At 43.3% G+C, this 24,894-nt stretch overlaps 1 protein-coding gene across 12 annotated transcripts in view; it reads left to right on the top strand.

The window, feature by feature from the left end:
• The window catches only part of LRRFIP2 (LRR binding FLII interacting protein 2), a 195,661-nt gene extending 194,559 nt beyond the window's left edge, over positions 1–1,102 (top strand). For all 12 annotated transcript variants that reach the window (XM_089678239.1, XM_089678243.1, XM_089678245.1 and 9 more), the window contains one exon: positions 1–1,102. This exon is cut by the window's left edge and continues 78 nt beyond it. In XM_089678239.1, coding sequence (XP_089534365.1) covers positions 1–33 — 33 coding nt within the window. In that variant the 3' untranslated portion in view covers positions 34–1,102.
• The last annotated feature ends 23,792 nt before the right edge of the window (positions 1,103–24,894 follow it).

Here is a 24,894-nt window from a genome sequence, read left to right on the forward strand (position 1 = left end):
GCCAACAGGACTGCTCTTCTGTCTCAGCAGTAATGAGGATACCACGCAATACCATAATGCACTGCTCCACAATACAATGCGCCCCTCACCTGGTCTTACTATAGAAGTCCTTCTTGGCACAGCTGGTGCACCTTCCGCATGGGCCGTCCAAGGGCTTAACCGCGACAAGTGGCTTGTCGATCTTTAATTTATACATGGATGGAAAGACTGGTATTAATACTCTAAACCTTGGTGATTTCGCCTTTTTTGAAACTCTAATTCGGGTAATTTTCTCAGCTAAGGCGCTACAAGCTGGAATACTGTTTTTTTCATAGGATATATCCCTCACTTTATTATAATCGATTTTACTTACACTCTAATTTTTTTTGTCTGCTGCTTATGCTGGTGAACAGAAACTACTGCATGAAGAGGATTCTCTACTACACCCTGGTGACAAATCCTATCCAATTAAGTACTGAGAATTGATAGACTCACCTAACCCCTTCCCTGGTTAAGCTAGTCCTGGATTCATGTTCTTGCCAAAATCTGGAGATGCTGAAGAAATGTCCTGCTGGGTTGTGTGTTTTTGGAGCATGTTCTGCAGACAAGGACAGGTGTCCAGACCACATTGAAGTGTCTTATACTGCCACTTACAGAACTGTCTTTCATCGGGGGAGGGGTTAACAAACCAAGTGCCTTCCTCACTGTAATTTCGACTTAATTGCTGTTAAACTGTTCAAACTATTACACAGAATTGCGCTAACATTTATACCTAGGAACCTTACAATGTGGGGGGGGGGGGGGTGGGGAGGTTGTTCATTCATTAAACTTTATACATTTTGAACAAAGAATTCTTTTTGTAAAAATATTTTAATTTGTACAAGAATCGTATAACAGAAAATAGGGATTGTATATAAGTGTTTTATTGCATGGGTGATGGCACTGCTGGTTTGATAGTATTTTAATGAAATTCATTGACTGACTTTATGAATCGGGCCCACACATGATGTCAGATGTATTTTGTTGTACATTGTAAATGATATAATCTGTCGCTAGAGTGTGAGTGGCGTGCTTAGACAAAACAAATTGCCAGGGGACCTATTAAATGGACACTTCAACGGTTGTCTGGTAGAGTTTCTGATTTAATTTTTTTTATTGTTTTATAAATCAGATTCATTCACTGGAAAGAGTTGATTAAAGTTTTTTAGTACATAAACTAATGAAAAGAAGTCACCAAGAACAATAAGTTGTAATTAGTTCAGTCTGCTCACCCCAATGGACAAAAAGAATTTTTATAGGTTGCCCTAGGTTACTGCACATACGCACCTAGCACTTACAAAGGAAGTAACGTGATTTGTTTCTTAATATGCATCACCCCCTATTATAATTGTAGTAAAAGACTACCCCTTCTTTAACCACTTGTCAAACATGTAACGTATATGTGTGGTGGCAGGGAGGTGGGCTTTAATGCCCCAAATGCTGCAAATCTGCATTGATGGTGGCCAAGGTTTCTGTGCTGAGAGTATGCTCACTGCGTGCTTCCAGCACAGTGACTGAGCTGTTACAGACCCCCTGGCCCCTGTTTGTAATCAGGAGCTAGCAGTCAATCACAATGATCACGTGATCAGGAAGCCAACCCCACCTCCCTGCATTAAGATCCAGGTAAAGCACCCTGCTCCAGGCCAGAAGGGATTTAACCTCCCCGGCGGTATGATTCTTTCTGATTTTTTGTGCTGAAAGCGGTACAATTTTTTTGCATGGAAAGATGTCGTTTTTTATTGTAGGCTGTAATTTTTAGGAATAACTCACTGAAATCTGTCCGAACAAGAGTCTAGTAAACATCCCGGGTAGGATAAAACTTGAAACACGAAATCATAAATTATAATTTAATAAATAATCATAAAAAAATAATATAATAATAAATTTAATTCAATAATATAATCAAACCAAAAACACTGAAATGTGAAATACAGAGGCAAATTCGCACATCGCTGAGCAAAGTCGCAAAATCGTTTTCAGTGTCTGATGAGGAATTTCCCCCACGAATCATTATCACTCAATTCTGCAAGTGGTTCTGATTTACTATCGCTGTTCTCTAGCCGGTCTAAAACCGATTTTGACCTAAAGGGACGCTTTTTGGACGCCATGGACTTTTCTAAGTTTCCATGCAGAAAGAACAGTCAAAATGTAGGCAGGGCGCCGGACAAAGCAGTAGGGACAAAATGTATGCGAAATGCATTGAAACAGCAATGACAGCAAAAATGACATTTTTAAAAAATTTCAAATTTGCCGCCGGTTCCGGCACCTGTACATCCCGACGTCACAGGGACCGGAACACGGAAGCCGGATGCCGGCATCGGCCGGAGGAGATGGCCGGGCACGCTGCAGGGGACACATCGCGGGAGCGAAGGACAAGGTAAGTGCTGCAGGGACTCCCTGAGCAACGCCGCATGATAAGCCCGAGTGTAGCTCGGGGTTACCGCTCTTGGTACTCAAATTTTACCCCGAGCTACACTCGGGAATACCGCCAGGGAGGTTAATATGCATCACCCCCTATTATAATTGTAGTAAAAGACTACCCCTTCTTTAACCACTTGTCAAACATGTAACGTATATGTGTGGTGGCAGGGAGGTGGGCTTAAATGCCCCAAACGCTGCAAATCTGCATTGATGGTGGCCAAGGTTTCTGTGCTGAGAGCATGCTCACTGCGTGCTTCCAGCACAGTGACTGAGGTGTTACAGACCCCCTGGCCCCTGTTTGTAATCAGGAGCTAGCAGTCAATCACAATGATCACCTGATCAGGAAGCCGACCCCACCCCCCTGCATTAAGACCCAGGTAAAGCACCCTGCTCCAGGCCAGAAGGGATTTAAGAAAAAGCAAAATAAAAATTGTTTGCGTATGAAAGCTGAGTTGTTTTGAAATTCAATAAAACCTAAGCACCCATGATGCAAAGCACTCTCTCTGCTTTCCATCTATAGCAGTGGTTCTCAACCTGTAGGTCGTGACCCTTTCACAGGGGGCCCCTAAGACCATCAGAAAACACATATTTCCGATGTGTAAAGAGCAGCTACTGTGTAGAAAGCAGCTGCTGTGTTGAAAGCAGCTACTCTGTTAAAAGCAGCTACTGTGTTGAAAGCAGCTACTGTGTTGAAAGCAGCAGTATTGGAGGTAAAACGACACTCATGAATTATAATTACTGGGTAAATAATTTTATGGTTGGGGGTCACCACAACATGAGGAACTGTATTAAAGGGTTGCGGCATTAGGAAGGTTGAGAACCACTGATCTATAGTATCCCTGCTGTAAATCACATACTTGACAGCTACTATAATTGATGTCACCGATTCAGTCAAATTTTGGAAGCGTTCTGTAACAGAGGTGTCACAAAGGTGTCTTATCTCTTTTGCCCCACCGTCCCACTCCAGAAATGAATACTTACCTTGATCTGACGGCCGCAATTTCTGGTGTTTGTCTACATCCTGGCTCTGCTGTGCATTAAAACCACATAGGCTTCTTATGGGGCCATTTCTTTTTATCGTTGGCCTTGTAATTCGCAAGCACAACTAAGACAAACTTGTACCGCAAATGTAAAAAAATACCTGATCAAGGTAAGTACGCACCTGTGGTGTAGGTTAGGTCAAGGTGAAGGGGCAAAAAGCATAAGTGCAGTTTTTTAGGAGCAGGAATATAAGTGAAATTATATGTAATGTGCTGTGAAAACGTATTTGCCCCTTCCTGTTGTTTTTTTTTTTTTGCATAATTGTCTCACTCAAATGATTGAAATACAAAATGCAGTTTTTAAGTGATAATTTCATTTATTAAGGGGAAAAAAAACTTTCCAAACCTGCCTGGCCCTATGTGAAAGCGTAATTACGCTTGGCTGCAACAACTGTGATTAAAGCAAATGTGATCATTTGCATTGAGTCTTTCACATTGCTATGGAGACACTTATCTCTTAGGCGGGTTTTTGTTTTAATAAGGTGGTGCTCTGTACTTTGGCCCTGTTCTCTACATGCCTCTAGACCAGGGCTTAACATTTCAAGTCCTGAGCTACTTAGCCAGACCTTAAGAGTTATGCAGGCCATAGATGGGGAGAAAAAACGGCAGATTTTTCTTTTAAAAAACGAAAATTCGGTCGTTCAAGCGGCCGACGTTACCATCAATGGTAAAAAAAATCAGCCGATTTTCATCCCTTCTACAGCTGGCAAAAAGTGTCCCTGCAGAGAGCTCCGCTATTTCTGACAGTTCTCTGACAGTTCTTTGACATTTACAGCGGTTGAAACATTGTATCTATTTGTTTCCATTTAGGATACAGATGTTTTTATTCGGAAACAAATAGATACAATGTTTCAACCGCTGTAAATGTCAAAGAACTGTCAGAGAACTGTCAGAAATAGCGGAGCTCTTTGCAGAGATACTTTTTGCTGGACTGGAATTCTTCTTATTTTCATCCTACTTCTTCTTCTTCTTCTTCTTCATCCTCATCCTCTTCTTCTTCTTCATCCTCATCCTCTTCTTCTTCTTCATCCTCATCCTCTTCTTCTTCATCATCCTCATCCTCTTCTTCTTCTTCTTCTTCTTCATCTTCCTCATCCTCTTCTTCATCTTCTTCTTCATCCTCATCCTCTTCTTCTTCATCTTCTTCTTCTTCATCCTCATCCTCTTCTTCATCTTCTTCATCCTCTTCTTCATCTTCTTCATCCTCATCCTCTTCTTCTTCTTCCTCATCCTCTTCTTCTTCCTCATCCTCTTCTTCTTCCTCATCCTCTTCTTCTTCCTCATCCTCTTCTTCTTCTTCATCCTCATCCTCTTCTTCTTCATCCTCTTCTTCTTCCTCATCCTCTTCTTCTTCTTCATCCTCATCCTCTTCTTCTTCATCCTCATCCTCTTCTTCTTCATCTTCTTCTTCCTCATCCTCTTCTTCTTCCTCATCCTCTTCTTCTTCTTCTTCCTCATCCTCTTCTTCTTCTTCTTCCTCATCCTCTTCTTCTTCTTCTTCTTCATCCTCATCCTCTTCTTCATCCTCATCCTCTTCTTCTTCTTCATCCTCATCCTCTTCTTCTTCTTCTTCATCCTCTTCTTCTTCATCCTCATCCTCTTCTTCATCCTCATCTTCTTCATCCTCATCCTCTTCTTCATCCTCATCTTCTTCTTCCTCTTCTTCATCCTCTTTTTCATCCTCTTCTTCATCCTCTTCCTCTTCTTCTTTTTCTTCTTTTTGTCTTCCTCTTGCAGGTCACTGCTTATGCGCAGAATTTTTATCGGTAAAAAATCGGCCGATTGGCCCATTAATGCCGCGAAAATCGGCCGATCGGCCGATTTTTTCCAACTTTACCGAAAAACAAAAACGGCCAAAATACCGAAAAACGGCCGACCAAATCGCCCACTAACGATCCGAAAATCGGCCGATTTTATTTTCGGCCGACAAATCGGCCGATTTTCGACCCATCTATGGCCTGCATTACTCACCACCAACAAACACACACGCACAGAGACACATGTACACACACATATATGCACACAGGCACGTACAGACACGCATACACACGCACAGACACATGTACATACATACACAGACACATGTATGTACATGCACACAGACACATGTACACACATACATGTACATACACACAGACACATGTACATGCATACACAGACACACACGTACACACACACATGCATGCACGCTGTTAAGTGCTCTCTCCCCTGAAGCCACCACTGGCTGACATAGAGGATCATGTGACCAGAGCTGAAATTAGGTAGACACACACCCCTATAAAAAGTTGCAGTACTTGTTGTTCACTCACAGAGCCGGGTACTGCACTCTAGGGGGAGGCAGAGAGCACAGGCACACACTCCTTCGTTTGCTTTCACTGCGCTCAGCTATTGAGCAGTCTGACGGCTCATAGTGCCAATGACAGATCCGGCCTGAGCTCCGAGCCTGCTCAGCAAGATGGCCCTGGGGGACACACTCGCCCCCCATCATAATTTCCACTCGCCATTGGCGAGCAGGCGAGTGGAAATTTCAAGACCTGCTCTAGACCCCCACTTAATGGCTTACAGCAGCTGGGTGAACAAGAAAGTTATTTGCAGATGTGGTCATAGAAGTCTACAGTTCATCTAAAATGCAGGTGGGATGTTCAGCTTACTGTATTTGCCATTAACACAGAGCTGAGATATTGTTTTATAGATGAACTGACAGTGTAACCAGTTCAGCTCTCTCATCTGTGTACCCCTTACATATTTACATTTCTGCTATGGACCTGTTTATTTGGCAGTAACTTTATTACCTAAGATAACAAAGTAATACGTGCATTTGTTTTCAAGACAAACCAGGCTTTCTTTTGATATTGTCCTGCAAAAATTATGTTTCTTAATCATACATGACAAGAATCAGGATGAGTATTCAGGAATTTTTGGTTATGCTGTTGCCTTTAGAAGATTGGACGCTGATAAAACAAAGTTGCAAGGACTGCCCCTTCCCAGCATAAAACAAAGTTGCAAGGACTGCCCCTTCCCAGCATAAAACAAAGTTGCAAGGACTGCCCCTTCCCAGCATAAAACAAAGTTGCAAGGACTGCCCTTTCCCAGCATAAAACAAAGTTGCAAGGACTGCCCCTTCCCAGCATAGAACAAAGTTGCAAGGACTGCCCCTTCCCAGCATAAAACAAAGTTGCAAGGACTGCCCCTTCCCAGCATAAAACAAAGTTGCAAGGACTGCCCCTTCCCAGCATAAAACAAAGTTGCAAGGACTGCCCCTTCCCAGCATAAAACCAAGTTGCAAGGACTGCCCCTTCCCAGCATAGAACAAAGTTGCAAGGACTACCCCTTCCCAGCATAGAACAAAGTTGCAAGGACTACCCCTTCCCAACATAAAACAAAGTTGCAAGGACTGCCCCTTCCCAACATAGAACAAAGTTGCAAGGACTGCCCCTTCCCAGCATAGAACAAAGTTGCAAGGACTGCCCCTTCCCAGCATAAAACAAAGTTGCAAGGACTGCCCCTTCCCAGCATAAAACAAAGTTGCAAGGACTGCCCCTTCCCAGCATAAAACAAAGTTGCAAGGACTGCCCCTTCCCAGCATAAAACAAAGTTGCAAGGACTACCCCTTCCCAGCATAGAACAAAGTTGCAAGGACTGCCCCTTCCCAGCATAAAACAAAGTTGCAAGGACTGCCCCTTCCCAGCATAAAACCAAGTTGCAAGGACTGCCCCTTCCCAGCATGCCTCAAGTTTTTCCTTGTGTCCAAGGAGAATGGTGAGGAAACATTTTTTTTGTTTTTATCAAGATTTATTTTTCATCTAGAAAGTTTTATCAGTTGATGCAGAGCCAGAAGGGGCTCATTTGCAGCTTTCTGGATTATCTGCCCCTCAGCATTGCTAATATATCCATACTCAGACCCTGTGCAGGCCTGTAAGCTGTCTTTTGGCAGTGGACTCCAGGTAAGGTGTTCACCTAGGTACCTATGGTTCAACATGATGAGCCAGGCTGCAGAGTGCTTTACAGGTCCAAAGATGTGGTATACCCATCTGGTAGAACCCTGTTCCTGGAGACTCCTTAGGGGGTGTGCCTACTGGATGGGTAAAAGCAGCATCCTCCCTGGATCCTGCCTCTCTAACGCCTGATATGCCTGAGTCCTGCCCCAGGGCCATTGTTGGGCTTCAGCTGCGATGTGCAGAGCTTTTTCCCTTGTTATACAGGGATCCTTGTGTTGGTACATACTTTCCAGCCATCTACTAAGGGATTAATCAATTGAAATCCAGCCATGGCACAATCGTTTGCATGCCAAGTGGCAGGAAGGGGGGAGTTGTGCCAGTATTTAAAAATGCAGCTGTGCGGAGTCCAGACTCTTCTGCTCCTATGCAAATCCCATTTATGATGAACAAATGCCAATGTGTGCACTATTTTCTCTGTATGCACACCTCCCTGCCATCTCCTCTGCTCTTGCATCGGTTCTATGACCCTCTGGACAGTACCTGGGCTCCCTGCTACCTGGTTGCAGATGGCATTATGGCAGTGAATTTGTGAGTACCTTGTGGGGTGTCTCTTACTTAGTACTAGTATGGTGGGTCCTAAGTGCAAGCCAGGCGGTCCTGGGTCTTGACTAGCTTTGACTGTATGCGAACAGTGCCAGGGTACTTACAGTTTTCTCTCTATAGGTTTTGACACTGATAGCCCAGATCATTGTCCTCTGCTTGAGTCGCAGCAGTCCTCTGAGCTTTCCTTAACCTCTTCAGGGGTTTAACACTTCCTTGGTGACTAGGTAAGAATTTTAAGTTACTATGTGCGGGTTTATGGGCCATATTGCAGCCTTGACAACTGATTCAGAAGACAAGGATTTCATGTGTGTTTCCATGCCTTATTGTCCAGTGTCCATCTCTGAATTCCTGTAGTTGCAGCTGAGGGGGGTTGTACCTTATCCTTAACTGAGAGTTTAGTCGACAAGGAGTTGCAGTCTGCAAATCCTTTTTTTTTTTTTTTTTTATATATAAAAGAAAATAAATGCATGGTTATATAGAAGTAGAATGTATGTGAACTAATTACTGTGATGTCCATATAATTAAAAAAAAAAAAAAATACTACTGTACTGGTGCACAGCGATCTTGGCTGGCTGGGGCATATGGTACAATGAGTAGGCGTAGCAGCTCTCCAAGTATTCTACTGGGTGACAGAATATGGACTGTGCAAAAACAAAAAACAACAGCGTGCGCATCCACCCTAGTGTAACTCTGTTTATTGGTCAAACCAAAACATTAAAACCAATAAAATGTGGTAAACATATATTCATTAACCTCCCTGGCGGTACGATTCTTTCCGATTTTTTTGTGCTGAAAGTGGTACCATTTTTTTTGCATGGAAATATGTATTTTTTTATTGTAGGCTGTAATTTTTAGGAATAACTCACTGAAATCTGTCCGAACAAGAGTCTAGTAAACATCCCGGGGAGGATAAAATTTGAAACACGAAATCATAAATTATAATTTAATAAATAATCATAAAAAATAATAATATAATAATAATAAATTTCATTCAATAATATAATCAAACCAAAAACACTGAAATTTGAAATACAGAGGCAAATTTGCACTTCGCTGAGCAAAGTCGCAAAATCGTTTTCGGTGTCTGATGACAAATTTCCCCACGAATCATTATCACTCAATTCTGCAAGTGGTTCTGATTTACTATCGCTGTTCTAAAACCGCTTTTGACATAAAGGGACGCTTTTTGGACGCCATGGACTTTTCTAAGTTTCCAGGCAGAAAGAACAGTCAAAATGCAGGCAGGGCGCCGGACAAAGCACTCGGGACAAAATGTATGTGAAATGCATTGAAACAGCAATGACAGCAAAAATTAATTTTTTTAAAAATTTCAAATTTACCGCTGGTTACGGCGCCCGTACGTCCTGACGTCACAGGGACCGGAACACGAAAGCCGGATGCTGACATCGGCCGGAGGAGATGGCCAGGGATGCTGCAGGGGACACATCGCGGGAGCGAAGGACAAGGTAAGTGCTGCAGGGACCCCCTGAGCAACGCCACATGGTAAGCCCGAGTGTAGCTCTGGGTTACCGCTCTTGGTATTGAAATTTTACCCCGAGCTACACTCGGGAATACCTCCAGGGAGGTTAGAGATTGTTAAAATTAAATTTGTGTATATATACTAAGTAGTTTATATCAAAAATCAACAAAAAACGCAGCATGTTACCAGGTATGTGTGGTATAATACTGTAAAATTAGAATATGATGTAATGATGTAACAATACCCCTCTCTGCAGAGACCTATAGTCCTGTTGGTGGACCCGAACACATTAGAGAGCTAGGTAGATGGTATCAAATCAGTGTTTTAATTTGTAGCTGTTCATTTAACCCTCCCGGAGTATCTGCGTGAAAATCCTTAATGACTGATGCTGACAGGGTCTGGAAAATCTTTCACCCTCAGGAAGTGACATGGAGATAGCCTCAATGCCAAAAATTTCTAGGCCCTGTGTTCTCCCGTCGTGTGTGGCAAAAATAGTGGGGAAACCTGTTTATAATGTTTCAGTTCTATGAAACATCGGTGTTCTCCAAACCTCTTACGCATGGTACGCAATGTCCTTCCTGCATAGTAGAGCCCAGAAGAACACATTAGGCCATAAACATCAAATTGCAGCTAATAAACTGCTTAATCTGAAAGACCCTACCATCTTTTCTTGTGGATTTTGTTTTACCATGATGTATGAAATGGCAAGCTTTACACTTCCTAGACTTACATTGGTAGGACCCTATCATGTTGAAATAGTAGGGATGTCCCGGGCTATACCTAACTTGTTTTCTATCCGACTGATCATGCTTTTAACATTATTTGCTCTCCTGAATACAATTCTAGGAGTATCTGGGAGGGCTTTTGCTAGGACAGGATCCTGCTTTAGGATGGGCCAATGGTTTTTTATGACCCAATGTTGGGCATTGAATTTAGAGATAAAGAGGGTTTTAGGTGGCTTATCTGTGTAACCCAAATGTATCTCCTTAACCAATCCACCTTTATATTTGCCTACTGCCTTCCTAATATGTTCCTCAACATAACCCTTCTCAAGAACTTAATAGCATCTCTGCTTGTGCTAGAGAATTTGAAGTTTTAGAACAATTTCTATGCAGTCTTTGAAATTGGCTGTATGGAATGTTCTCCTTCCACTTGGGGTGGTGAGAACTGTTTTTATGTAGGTATGAGTTGCCTGTGGTTTCTTTAAAATGCGATTTTGAGTTTATATTACCACCTGCATCCCAAGATAACTCCAAATCCAAAAAATACCGATTGTATTCAGGAGAGCAAATAATGTTAAAAACATCAATAAGGAAAGGCGTAGCGCTATAAGCTATATATAACCTTAGCATAAACATATAGATAATCAACATATATATTGCAAAATCATGACTGTAGTGTGTCAATATAGTGCCAAAGTCTCTATATAAAAGATATCAGGGTGATATTCGATCGTGCGTCTTCTGGTGAAAGAATATTCAAATTATACACTCACCAGATGCATAATTCAAATATGCATGTAGAAGATAATAATCCTCTCAAGGTCTTGAAATGGAATCAGCTTATGGGTAAGTATGATATCTGGGTCACCTTCTGGGCACATCTGTCCGTCCGGGCTCCCCTTTTGGATCTAAAGCCTATAGAATGTGACACCTCTCAGCTGTCTTCCCTGGTGGCTCTGCGGGTGGTGGACTCGACAAGGGTCCCAAGAAAGAAAGCCAGGATGGTGTAATACCGTTTAAAGAGTAGATTTATTAATCCAAAGGTGAGACAGAATAAACAAAAAAAACTGACCATGAGAAGTACACTCCCTATAAATAAGTGCATTAGCACGAAACGCGTAAGGTAAAGAGCAGCAGACCCTAGACATCACGCCGCTGGATCCCCACGTGGACCGGCGGCCACCTTGATTACTTCTCGTGGTCAGTTGTTTTTGTTTATTCTGTCTTACCTTTGGATTAATAAATCTACTCTTTAAACGGTATTACATACATAATGGTAAAAAAGCATTCACAAGAAAAGATGGTAGGGTCTTTCAGTTTAAGCAGTTTATTAGCTGCAATACACAATTTGAGGTTGATGGCCTTAAGTGCCCTTGTGGGCTCTACTATGTAGGAAGGACAGTGCGTACCATGAGTAAGAGGTTTGGCGAACACCGATGTTTCATAGATCAAAAGCCTGATAAACAGTGTTCCCCGACATTTTTGCCGCACACATGAAGCACAGGGGCTAGAAATTTTTGGCATCGAGGCTATCTCCATGTCACTTCCTGAGGGTGAAAGATTTTTCAGCGTCTTGTTAGTGTGAGACATTCTGGATTTTCACACTGAACACTCTGTCTCCAGAAGGGTTAAATGAGGCGCTAGAAATTAACACACGGATTTGATACCATCTACCTACAGTGTCTTCAAAAAGTATTCATACCCCTTGACATTTTCCACATTTTGTCATATTAAAACAACAAAAAACTTAAATGTATTTTACTGGGATTTAATGTGATAGACCAACATAAAGTGGTGCATAATTGTGAAGTGGAAGGAAAATGATAGATGGTTTTCAACATTTTTTACAAATATCTGAAAAGTGTGATGTGCATTTGTAATCAGCCCCCTTTACGCTGATACCCCCAACTAAAATCTAGTAGACCCAATTGCCTTCAGAAGCTACCTATAATTAGTAGAGTCCACTTGTGTGTAATTTAATCTCAGTAAAATACAGCTGTTCTATGAAGCCCTCAGAGGTTTGTTAGAGAACATTAGTGAACAAACAGCATTATGAAGGCCATGGGACAGACAGGTCAGGGATAAAGTTGTGGAGAAGTTTAAAGCAAGGTTGGGCTATAAAAAAAAAAAAAAATATCCCAAGCGTTGAACATCTCACAGAGCATGGTTCAATCCATCATCTGAAAATGGAGAGTATGACACCACTGAGCACCTACCAAGACATGGCCGTCCACCTAAACTGACAGGCCTGGCAAGGAGAGCATTAATCAGAGAAGCAGCCAAGAGGCCCATGGTAACTCCGGAGGAGCTGCAGAGATCCACAGCTCAGATGGGAGAATCTGTCCACAGATGCACTCCGCAAATCTGGCCTTTATGGAAGAGTAGCAAGAAGAAAGCCATAAGAAGTCCCGTTTGCTGTGTCTCCCACATGGCTTCTTGCAAACTGCAAACATGGAAGAAAGTGCTCTGGTCAGATGAGACCAACATTGAACTTGTTGGCCTAGAAGCAAAACGCTATGTGTGGCGAACACTGCACATCACCCTGAACACCCCATCCCCACCGTGTAACGTGGTGGCAGCATCATGTTGTTGGGATAATTTTCTTCAGCTGGGACAGGGAAGCTGGTTAGAGTTGATGGGAAGATGGATGGAGCCAAATACAGGAAAACCTGTTAGAGTCTGCAAAAGACATGAGACTGGGGCGGAGGTTCACCTTCCAGCAGGACAACGACCCTAAACATACAGCCAGAGTTACAATGGAATGGTTTAGATCCTTCCACTTCACAATTATGTGCCACTTTGTGTCGGTCTATCACAATAAATCCCAATGTGGAAAATTTCAAGGGGCATGAATACCTATTGTACCTGTACTGTAGCTCTCTATTGTGTCCGGATCCATCAGCCAGGACTATAGGTCTCTGCAGAGAGGGGAATTGTTACATCATTACACCATATTATAATCATACAATATTATTATACCAGATAACATGCTGTGTTTTTTAGTTTTTATTTGTTTTATATATATATATATATATATATATATATATATATAAACAACTTGGTATATAGCCACAAAGTTAATTTTAACATTAATTTTTAATGACTATATGTTTACCCTATTTTATTTACGTTTAGAATTGATATGCACATATATTTTTGTATCCATCGGTTGCTCTGGTCCCACAGCTTATCTTTGGAGTTTCCCCTTTAATTTTCCAAGGTGGGAAGTCCCCAGTGCTGTATTTCAGTCCTCCTGCACACTGGACATTTTTACAGCGGCTGTTTTTGGCTTTTGACATTTTTTTCTACAGCCAGTAAACCCCCCAGCATGTTATCCTATGTATCCATGCACACATACACTGTAATCAACGTTTTGTGGCTGGGAAAAAAACCAGGACTAGTGGCTTTCTAGATGAGTTTTATAGCTGTAGAAACACTCTAACGCTGTAAAATGCCACAAACCAGCGGTTTTGGGCTTTTTTTGGTCCCCCCCCAAAAAATGTTTTTGTTTCGTAAAAAACCCCGTAAACCGCCAATGCAAAAATGCTAATAAAAAACTGAAAAACACGTTTTTAACCTCCCTGGCGGTATGATTATTTCAGATTTTTGGTGCTGAAAGCGGTACCATTATTCTGCATGGAAATTTGGCGTTTTTTATTGTAGGCTGTAATTTTTTGGAATAACTCACTGAAATCTGTCTGAACAAGAGTCTAGTAAACATCCCGGGTAGGATAAAACACGAAATCATAAATTATAATTTATTAAATAATCATAAAAAATAATATAATAATAAATTTAATTCAATAATCTAATCAAACCAAAAACACTGAAATGTGAAATATAGCGCCAAGTTCGCACATCGCTGAGCAAAGTCGCAGAATCGTTTTCAGTGTCTGATGAGGAATTTCCCCCACGAATCATTATCACTCAATTCTGCAAGTGGTTCTGATTTACTATCGCTGTTCCCTAGCCGGTCTAAAACCGATTTTGACCTAAAGGGACACTTTTTGGACGCCATGGACGTTTCTCAGTTTCCAGGCAGAAAGAACAGTAAAAATGCAGGCAGGGCGCCGGACAAAGCACTCGGGACACAATGTATGTGAAATGGTTTGATACAGGAATGTTATACTATGTGATTTTAGTGAATGTCACTTTTTGTTATTTTCAAATTTCCCGCCGTTCCGTCCCCCGTACGTCCCGACGCTCGCAGGGGAGGGAACCCAGATGACAGATGCCGGCATCCGCCGGATTACATTGCCGGGGACACTGCAGGAGGGACATCGCGGGAGCGCAGGACAAGGTAAGTGATCAAGGGATCGCGGAGCAGCGCCGCATGGTATTCCCGAGTGTAGCTCAGGGTTACCGCTTTTGGTACTGAAACTTTACCCCGAGCTACACTCGGGAATACCGCCAGGGAGGTTAATGTGACTTTACACGGCTAATGTTATCAGCGTTATCAAAGCGTCCCGTGTGCATGAGGAGTCAGGCTCCTGGTTAGGTGGGTGGGCGTGACTTGTTAAAGGCACGCCTCTTTAAAATGCAACGCCTTAGCAACCACGCAGAGCATGTTGATCGCTTTCCTCTTCCTTCCTGGGTTGGGATCCATCGGGACAGAGCGAGGTGCCAGCTAGTCCAGGAACATGAAAGGAAGTGGCAGCATGCTTCTCTCTATCATTGCCACTCTGCTGACATGGAGAGCGTTCATCCAGAGTATCATTACTATTCCCATCCTCGTTACCCATCACTATGACCACCAGAGAGAAGCTGAGGAGGATACTTTATTCATGGGCCTAACAAGTATCATATCACGTGAGTGCAATGGTATTAATCCTCTTATTATAACAATTACACTAGGGTGGCTCTCTGTTGTTTTTTTGTTTTTGCACAAACTAATTGTGCATTTAATTAAATCTTGTGAAGATAAATATTAACTATTCCACTTTGTATTGAATAAAATACAGTGCCCCGTGTGTATAAATTCCACCAATAATCTCGCTGTGAAATCTAGCTTTAGAAGTGAGACTCCTTTATGTGCCAGAGATTGTTACGTTCAAAACAAAAACAATAACAGTGCTTTAATGTCTGGGAAAAAGCCACCTCCACTCTTTGCAGCATGCGTGATGACGTCTGTGTCTGTCATCTCCGTCCAATGTGTTACATCACTATAAGTCGCCCTCAGGGGCTACAGATACTACACAACCTCCTTCTTTATAACCACTGCTGGGCAGACACCCATATTTACATAAGAAGAAGTATCTTATTGTAATACACATCAAGGCTGCAACAGCCCAGTGGCAAAAGAAAAATCCTGACTGGCAGTATTATAAAAAAAAAACAATAAAATAAAAGAAAACAGTATTTAATTACAAATATAGTATGTACCTCATATATTTAAAATACAGGAAAAATTGTCTGCAAGCAATGTAAGTGATGCTCTCTGTATCTCTATATAAAAATTAGAATAACAAAATATATAATCATAATTGACATTAAAACTTTTTTGCATATAATACCAAAAAATAGCAAAAATATATCAAATTAAATACGCTAATAACAAACTACACATGTGTGTATATACAGCGGATATAAAACGATTAAAGTTTTGGAATGGCCCAGCCAGAGCCTAGACCTGAATCTGATGGAAAATCTGTGGGGTGATCTGAAGAGGGCTGTGCACAGGCGATGCCCTCGGAATCTGACAGATTTGGAATGTTTTTGTAAGGAAGAGTGGGAAAATATTGCTAAATCAAGATGTGCCATGCCCAAAAAGACCCAAATAGACTGAGTGCTGGAATCAAATAAAAAGGTGCTTCAACAAAGTATTAGTTTAAGGGTGTGCACACTTATGCAACCATATTATTTTAGTTTTACTTCCTTCCACCTAAAAGATTTCGGTTTGTTGTTCAACTGAGTTGTACAGTTTATAGGTTACATTAAAGGTGGAAAAAGTTCTGAAATTATTTATCTTTGTCTCATTTTTTTTTACATAACAGAAACCTGACATTTTAACAGGGGTGTGTAGACTTTTTATATCCACTGTATAACCCTATAGGACAATTGTCCTTATAATGCTAACAGACCACAATATAAAATGTGATAATGACCACAAGCAGTAACCCCTCCCATTTCTAGGGGGATCCACCCATACAGCATGGTCTTACCACAAATGTATCCATAATACATATATTACAAGCAGGGTCATTTTTCAGTGGATCATAAGTATCTATCTGAGGGTTGGTTCACATCAGAATTACACAGGAACTCAGACTGCATTTTTCTGCAGTGCCATTTGGCTTTTTTTTTTTCTGAAGCTCAGAAAAAAAGCTAAAAGCGCTTACACGTGTCTAACGCTTGAGCGTTAATGCATTCCAATGGCAAGAATAAATGAACATTGGACAATGGAATGCATTCGGGCTCCAACGCTTGATGTGCGTGCAATATGTGGCTTTTACGGCTTTTCTTCCATGAGTTCTGGTGCTTAGAGGGGCTAAAAAAGACATCCTATGTGCATGAAAGTTCATATTAACTGGAATGGAGGCAAAATGTCTTCTAATATCTAGTAGAATGTACCTTCTATTTCTGTATTACTTTGTTTCATTTTTCAGATTCAAGTTTTTTTTTTCTGCTCTTCGCAGACTTCCTGTTCCTCAGACTACCCTTTCCTGCTCAACCAGAGATGGAGTACACAGCTATATGCCGATACAGGTGAAACTCGAAAAATTAGAATATCGTGCAAAAGTTCATTTATTTCAGTAATGCAACTTAAAAGGTGAAACTAATATATGAGATAGACTCATTACATGCAAAGCAAGATAGTTCAAGCCGTGATTTGTCATCATTGTGATGATTATGGCTTACAGCTCATGAAAACCCCAAATCCACAATCTCAGAAAATGAGAATATTGTGAAAAGGTGCAATATTCTCGGCTCAAAGTGTCCAACTCTAATCAGCTCATTCAGCCATAACACCTGCAAAGGGTTCCTGAGCCTTTAAATGGTCTCAGTCTGGTTCAGTAGGAATCACAATCATGGGAAAGACTGCTGACCTGACAGTTGTGCAGAAAACCATCATTGACACCCTCCATAAGGAGGGAAAGCCTCAAAAGAGAATTGCAAAAGAAGTTGGATGTTCCCAAAGTGCTGTATCAAAGCACATTAATAGAAAGTTACAGTTGTGTTCAAAATAATAGCAGTGTGTTGAAAAAAGTGAATAAAGCTCAAAATCCTTCTAATAGCTTTTATTTCCATCCACACAAATGCATTGGGAACACGACACATTCTATTCCAAATCAAAACATGAAGAAAAATACATCAAATTTGTGTTGTTCCTCTAAAAAAATTGAAGAAAAGTGAATATTAGACGGTTCAAAAAAAAAAAAAAACTGAGTTTGTAAAGAAGAATACAAACACTAACATTCACTATATAAACTGAGAAATGTTTGAAGATTTTGCTTTCCTTTGAATGACTTCATGAATATTTGGTTGTAGTCGCACTGTTTCTGAGAACTGCTGTACATCTGTGTTGCATGGAGTCACCCAACTTCTGGCCCCTGTGATCAGGTATTCCAGCCCAGGATGATTGGACGACATTCCACAGTTCTTCTCTATTTCTTGGTTTTGCCTCAGAAACGGCATTTTTGATGTCACCCCACAAGTTTTCTGTTGGATTAAGATCCGGGGATTGGGCTGGCCCTCCATAACGTCAATCTTGTTCGTCTGGAACCAAGACGTTGCACGTTTACTGGTGTGTTTGGGGTTGTTGTCTTGTTGGAACACCCATTTTAAGGGCATTTCCTCTTCAGCATAAGGCAGCATGACCTCTTCAAGTATTCTGATGGATTCAAACTGATCCATGATCCCTGGTATGCGATAAATAGGCCCAACACCGTAGTATGAGAAACATCCCCATATCATGATGCTTGCACCACCATGCTTCACTGTCTTCACAGTGTACTGTGGCTTGAATTCAGTGTTTGGGGGTCGTCTGACAAACTGTCTCCGCCCACTAGACCCAAAAAGAACAATCTTACTTTCATCAGTCCACAAAATGTTGCGCCATTTCTCTTTAGGCCAGTCAATGTGCTGTTTGGCAAATTGTAACCTCTTCAGCACACGTCTTTTTTCCAACAGTGGGACTTTGCGGGGACTTTTTGCAGATAGCTTGGCTTCACATAGGCGTCTTCTAATTGTAACAGTCCTCACAGGGAACGTCACACCTTCTTTCATCTTCCTGGAGCTGATTGTTGGCTGAGTCCGCGCCATTTTGGCTATTCTTCTATCCATTCCAATGGTAGTTTTTCGCTTTCTTCCACATCTTTCAGGTTTTGGTTGCCATTTTAAAGCATTTGCGATCATTTTAGCTGAGCAGCCGATCATTTTCTGCACTTCTTTATATGTTTTCCCCTCTCCAATCAACTTTTTAATCAAGGTACGCTGTTCTTCTGAACAATATCTGGAACGACCCATTTTCCTCAGAATTTCAGAGAGAAATGCACTGTAACCAGCATGTACAACATTTGCTGCCTTCCTTCCTTAAATAAGGGCAATAATTGCCACCTGTTTTTCAAAGAATGAATGACCTCACTAATAGAACTCCACACTGCTATTATTTTGAACACGCCCCTTTAAATTAGTGATTCCATTACACAGAATCAGCAGCATGCATGTCATGACTGTCGGGTCTGTTGATTTCTATTACTCTACTACACCTGCTAGGAAATTATTTGCCATGTAGAAATATAATTTCCACCAAAAACAGTGATTGATCCGGTTAGTGATATCTGACTGCTATTATTTTGAACATAACTGTATGTGGAAGGGAAAAGTGTGGAAGAAAAAGGTGCACAAGCAGCAGGGATGACCGCAGCTTGGAGAGGATTGTCAGGAAAAGGCCATTGAAAAGTGTTGGGGACTTTCTCAAGGAGTGGACTGAGCCTGAAATCAGTGCATCAAGAGCCACCACACACAGACGGATCCTGGACATGGACTTCAAATGTAGTATTCCTCTTGTCAAGCCGCTCCTGAACAACAAACAACGTCAGAAGCGTCTTACCTGGGCTAAAGAACAATAGACCTGATCTGTTGCTCAGTGGTCCAAAGTCCTCTTTTCTGATGAGAGCAACTTTTGCATCATTTGGAAACCAAGGACCCCGAGTATGGAGGAAGAATGGAGAGGCACAAGGACCCCGAGTATGGAGGAAGAATGGAGAGGCCCAAGGACCCCGAGTATGGAGGAAGAATAGAGAGGCACAAGGACCCCGAGTATGGAGGAAGAATGGAGAGGCCCAAGGACCCCGAGTATGGAGGAAGAATGGAGAGGCACAAGGACCCCGAGTATGGAGGAAGAATGGAGAGGCACAAGGACCCTGAGTATGGAGGAAGAATGGAGAGGCCCAAGGACCCCGAGTATGGAGGAAGAATGGAGAGGCACACACTGCAAGATGCTTGAAGTCCAGTGTGAAGTTTCCACAGTCTGTGTTGATTTGGGGAGCCATGTCATCTGCTGGTGTTGGTCCACTGTGCTTCATTAAGTCCAGGGTCAACGCAGCCGTCTACCAGGAGATTTTTGAGCACTTCAGACTCATTACATGCAAAGCAAGATAGTTCAAGCCGTGATTTGTCATCATTGTGATGATTATGGCTTACAGCTCATGAAAACCCCAAATCCACAATCTCAGAAAATGAGAATATTCCATGCAATCAATAAAACACGGATTGTACATAGAACAATATCGGACCTCTGAAAAGTATAAGCATGCATATGTACTCAGTACTTGGTTTGGGCCCCTTTTGCAGCAATTACTGCCTCAATGCGGCGTGGCATGGAAGCTATCAGCCTGTGGCACTGCTGAGGTGTTATGGAAGATCAATATGCTTCAATAGCGGCCTTCAGCTCTTCTGCATTGTTCGGTCTCATGTCTCTCATCTTTCACTTGGCAATGCCCCATAGATTCTCTATGGGGTTCAGGTCAGGCGAGTTTGCTGGCCAATCAAGCACAGTAATCCCACGGTCATTGAACCAGGTTTTGGTGCTTTTGGCAGTGTGGGCGGTGCCAAGTCCTGGTGGAAAATGAAGTCAACATCCCCATAAAGCTGACTTTGACTCCTTTGAAATTTAGAAATGTGTTTCAGCATGAGGTGTGTTTTGTTGCTGCGCTCTGATAATTGTGCCAGATGATCCTCCCAAGTGTATTACTACATATGTGATATGATAGCTGTAATGATTTATTTGGTGTCACATTTAGCTGCACTGCCAGGGGTTTCTGCTCGCAGGAGGGGAACAATGCTGTAAAACAATTTGTCACATATTGTCTGTCATATCTGCATATCATACACATATTTGTTCATCTGTCTATCTCTTACAGTATTCATGCGTAATTCAGTATTTTTTTTTTTTTTTAACATAGTAGATATTACAGGAACATAATATGGAAACATTATCTAGGCTATATAAGATGGATGTGGAGAAATATATCTGTTTTAGCAGCTGCTTCTGATTACTATGTGTGCACCACAAGAATGCCTTATAGCAATTTTAGGTTTCTAAAATTACTACATAGAGAATTATATGTCATATATTTAGTCTTCATAGCAAACCGCCATCCACGCTTACAGAAATAAATATACCCGCGTTCTACTGCTCTTCCATTTGGTATTTATATAACTTATATTATATCATTTATATAACTTATATTATAAAAACTTCTATGATAACAAGTAGAGATGAGCGAATCGAAGTAGCCGAAGTGGAATTCGAGTCGAATATTGAAAAAATTTACTCAGGGACAGACAGAATTGTTACTGAGTGCCAGAGAATTGTTACTTAGGGCCACAGAAACGTTATTAGGGCCACAGAATTGTTACTCAGGGACAGACAGAATTGTTACTGAGTGCCAGAGAATTGTTACTTAGGGCCACAGAAACTTTAGTTAGGGCCACAGAATTGTTACTCAGGGACAGACACAGAATTGTTACTGAGGGCCACAGAACTGTTACTTAGGGCCACAGAACTGTTACTTAGGGCCACAGAATTGTTACTCGCACAGACACAATTGTTACTGAGGGCCACAGAACTGTTACTTAGGGCCACAGAATTGTTACTCGCACAGACACAGAATTGTTACTCGCACAGACACAGAATTGTTACTGAGGGCCACAGAACTGTTACTTAGGGCCACAGAATTGTTACTCGCACAGACACAGAATTGTTACTCAGGGACACAGAATTGTTACTGAGGGCCACAGAACTGTTACTTAGGGCCACATAATTGTTACTCGCACAGACACAGAATTGTTACTGAGGGCCACAGAACTGTTACTGAGGGCCACAGAACCGTTACTTAGGGCCACATAAACGTTAATCAGGGACACAGAATTGTTACTGAGGGCCACAGAACCGTTACTTGGGGCCACAGAAACGTTAATCAGGGACACAGAATTGTTACTGAGGGCCACAGAACCGTTACTTGGGGCCACAGAAACGTTAATCAGGGACACAGAATTGTTACTGAGGGCCACAGAACTGTTACTTAGGGCCACAGAATTGTTACTCACACAGACACAGAATTGTTACTCAGGGACACAGAACTGTTACTGAGGGCCACAGAACTGTTACTTAGGGCCACATAAACGTTAATCAGGGACACAGAATTGTTACTGAGGGCCACAGAACCGTTACTTGGGGCCACAGAAACGTTAATCAGGGACACAGAATTGTTACTGAGGGCCACAGAACCGTTACTTGGGGCCACAGAAACGTTAATCAGGGACACAGAATTGTTACTGAGGGCCACAGAACTGTTACTTAGGGCCACAGAATTGTTACTCGCACAGACACAGAATTGTTACTCAGGGACACAGAACTGTTACTGAGGGCCACAGAACTGTTACTTAGGGCCACAGAATTGTTACTCGCACAGACACAGAATTGTTACTCGCACAGACACAGATTTGTTACTCAGGGACACAGAATTGTTACTGAGGGCCACAGAACCGTTACTTAGGGCCACATAAACGTTAATCAGGGACACAGAATTGTTACTGAGGGCCACAGAACCGTTACTTGGGGCCACAGAAACGTTAATCAGGGACACAGAATTGTTACTGAGGGCCACAGAACCGTTACTTGGGGCCACAGAAACGTTAATCAGGGACACAGAATTGTTACTGAGGGCCACAGAACTGTTACTTAGGGCCACAGAATTGTTACTCGCACAGACACAGAATTGTTACTCAGGGACACAGAACTGTTACTTAGGGCCACAGAATTGTTACTCGCACAGACACAGAATTGTTACTGAGGGCCACAGAACTGTTACTTGGGGCCACAGAAACGTTAATCAGGGACACAGAATTGTTACTGAGGGCCACAGAACTGTTACTTAGGGCCACAGAATTGTTACTCGCACAGACACAGAATTGTTACTCGCACAGACACAGAATTGTTACTGAGGGCCACAGAACTGTTACTTAGGGCCACAGAATTGTTACTCGGACAGACACAGAATTGTTACTCAGGGACACATAATTGTTACTCAGGGACACATAATCGTTTAATTAAAGAGTATGTCAGACAACATGCAGAGGAGTGGCAGAGGAGGCAATGTTTTAGGAGCGAGCAGACGTGGCAGCAGAGGAAGGGGTCGAGGCAGCAGTATTCGCAGCCAGAGGCCAGTGCTCCCGGTGTCATCCAGCGGTCGTGTCTCCACCGACAACCCTGCCGTCATTGATTGGTTGGCTCGGTCGTCTTCCTCTTCCCAGGTCACCTCTGACACCTACAGCCAACGGTCGGTGGGTACGTCAGACACAACCGTTAGTTGGCATGGCCCGGGAGCAAGCCCACTGAAATCACGTGTCCTCTACCTGCCCCTGTCCTTTGCTGTTCCCTCACCAAGCGAAGTATCGCATGCTGTGGGCTCAGCCCCACTGTACAGTGAGGAAGAGCTAACAGAGGGCGGTCAGGAACGGGGGGAGACATCGGCCTTTTCAGCAGCCAGGCGAAGAAGTACTGGCGAGGAGAGTGGCTCGGTAGCCGGTCTAGAGACAGGTCTGTCTCCTGACCCACACGCAGCCGAGGGGGCTAGTAGTGAGGCGGAGACCGTACTTGATGATGAGGAGGTTGATCGCACTTGGCTACCTCGTCGTCATCAGGCAATTTCTTCCGCATCATCAGGAGAAGAGGGTGCCAGCTTGGCAGCGAGCGAAACAGTCGGTGGGTTGCCCAGGAGGCAGCAGGGTCGCATCAGTGTCAGTGGAGCCAAACGTCCACGGAGTAGAGCACCAGCTCCACTGCAGCCTACCACCACGGCCAGTAGTGGTGCCGGTGCGCACGGAGGAAGTAGCAGTCAGCCAGTGAGGAGTAGCGGGGGCAAAGTTTCCTACTCTGCGGTGTGGCAATTTTTCGTCAAGCCGCCCGAGGAAGTAAACGTAGCCGTATGTCGACTATGTGGCCAGAAATGCAAGCGTGGCCAGGGGGCCCATGTTGGGACTACAGCGTTGCGTCAGCATATGCAGCGTCACCATTCGGTGGCCTGGGAAAACCGTGATAAAGATACGGCGGTTCTGCCTGCCCCAGCCCCCGCTCCATCACCCGCTCCGTTACTTGCTCCGTCACCCGACGTCGTCAATCACCCTCTATCAGCCAGTCAAGGCTCCAACACCTCTGCTGAGGGGAGTTGTCGCTCGTTGGCATCTTCCGCTCGTTCAGATGCTCCTTCTCCTGCTACTCCTCTTCTCGGATTCCGTCAGCAGTCTTTCTTGGAATCCGTTTCCAAGAGACAACAGTTTGCGAGCACGCACCCGACAGTGCAAAAGCTGAACGTCCTCCTGTCCAAGTTGCTGGTGCTGCAGTCCCTCCCTTTCCAACTGGTGGACTCAGCACCTTTCCGAGAAATGATGGCTTGTGCCGCGCCGCGGTGGAGAGTGCCAAGCCGTCATTTCTTCGCCATAAAGGCAGTGCCAGCCCTGCATTCACATGTAGAAGAGATGGTGGGCCAGTCTTTGAGCATGTCGGTCTCTGCCAAAGTGCACGGCAGCGCCGACGTGTGGAGCTGTAACTACGGTCAGGGACAGTATATGTCATTTACGGCCCACTGGGTGAACGTGGTGCCGGCACAGCCGCACCAGCAACTTGGACAGGTCACGACGCTTTTGCCTCCGCGTTTGCACGTCCTTGGTCCAGCAAACATGTCCGCCTCTACCACCTCTTTTTCCGCCGTGTCCTCAGCCGCCACCCCCGTGCCAAGTCCCATTACCCGACCGGCATATCACATGTGCAGGGCGCAACGGTGTCACGCTGTGCTGCACCTGGTATGCCTTGGCGAACGTAGTCACACAGGGGAGGAACTTCTGAGTGTAATGAACAGAGAAATCGACAGATGGCTGTCTCCGCGCAAACTGAAAATGGGAACCATGTTGACCGACAACGGAAAGAACATGGTGTCTGCTCTGCGTCAAGGAAGGTTGTGCCATGCGCCATGCATGGCTCACGTGTTCAATCTGGTTGTCAAGCGGTTCCTAAAATCCACCATCCCACTGCAAGACATCCTTAAAATGTCACGTAAACTGTGCATGCATTTCAGCCATTCCTACACCGCAAAGAACACCCTCATTGAGCTGCAGCGGCAGAACGGAATTCCACAGCATCGCCTGATCTGCGACGTTGCAACAAGGTG

The sequence above is a fragment of the Staurois parvus genome, unplaced genomic scaffold (assembly GCF_062004578.1).
Source record: "Staurois parvus isolate SC_StPar_1 unplaced genomic scaffold, SC_StPar_1.0 ptg000201l, whole genome shotgun sequence".
Taxonomy (NCBI): domain Eukaryota; kingdom Metazoa; phylum Chordata; class Amphibia; order Anura; family Ranidae; genus Staurois; species Staurois parvus.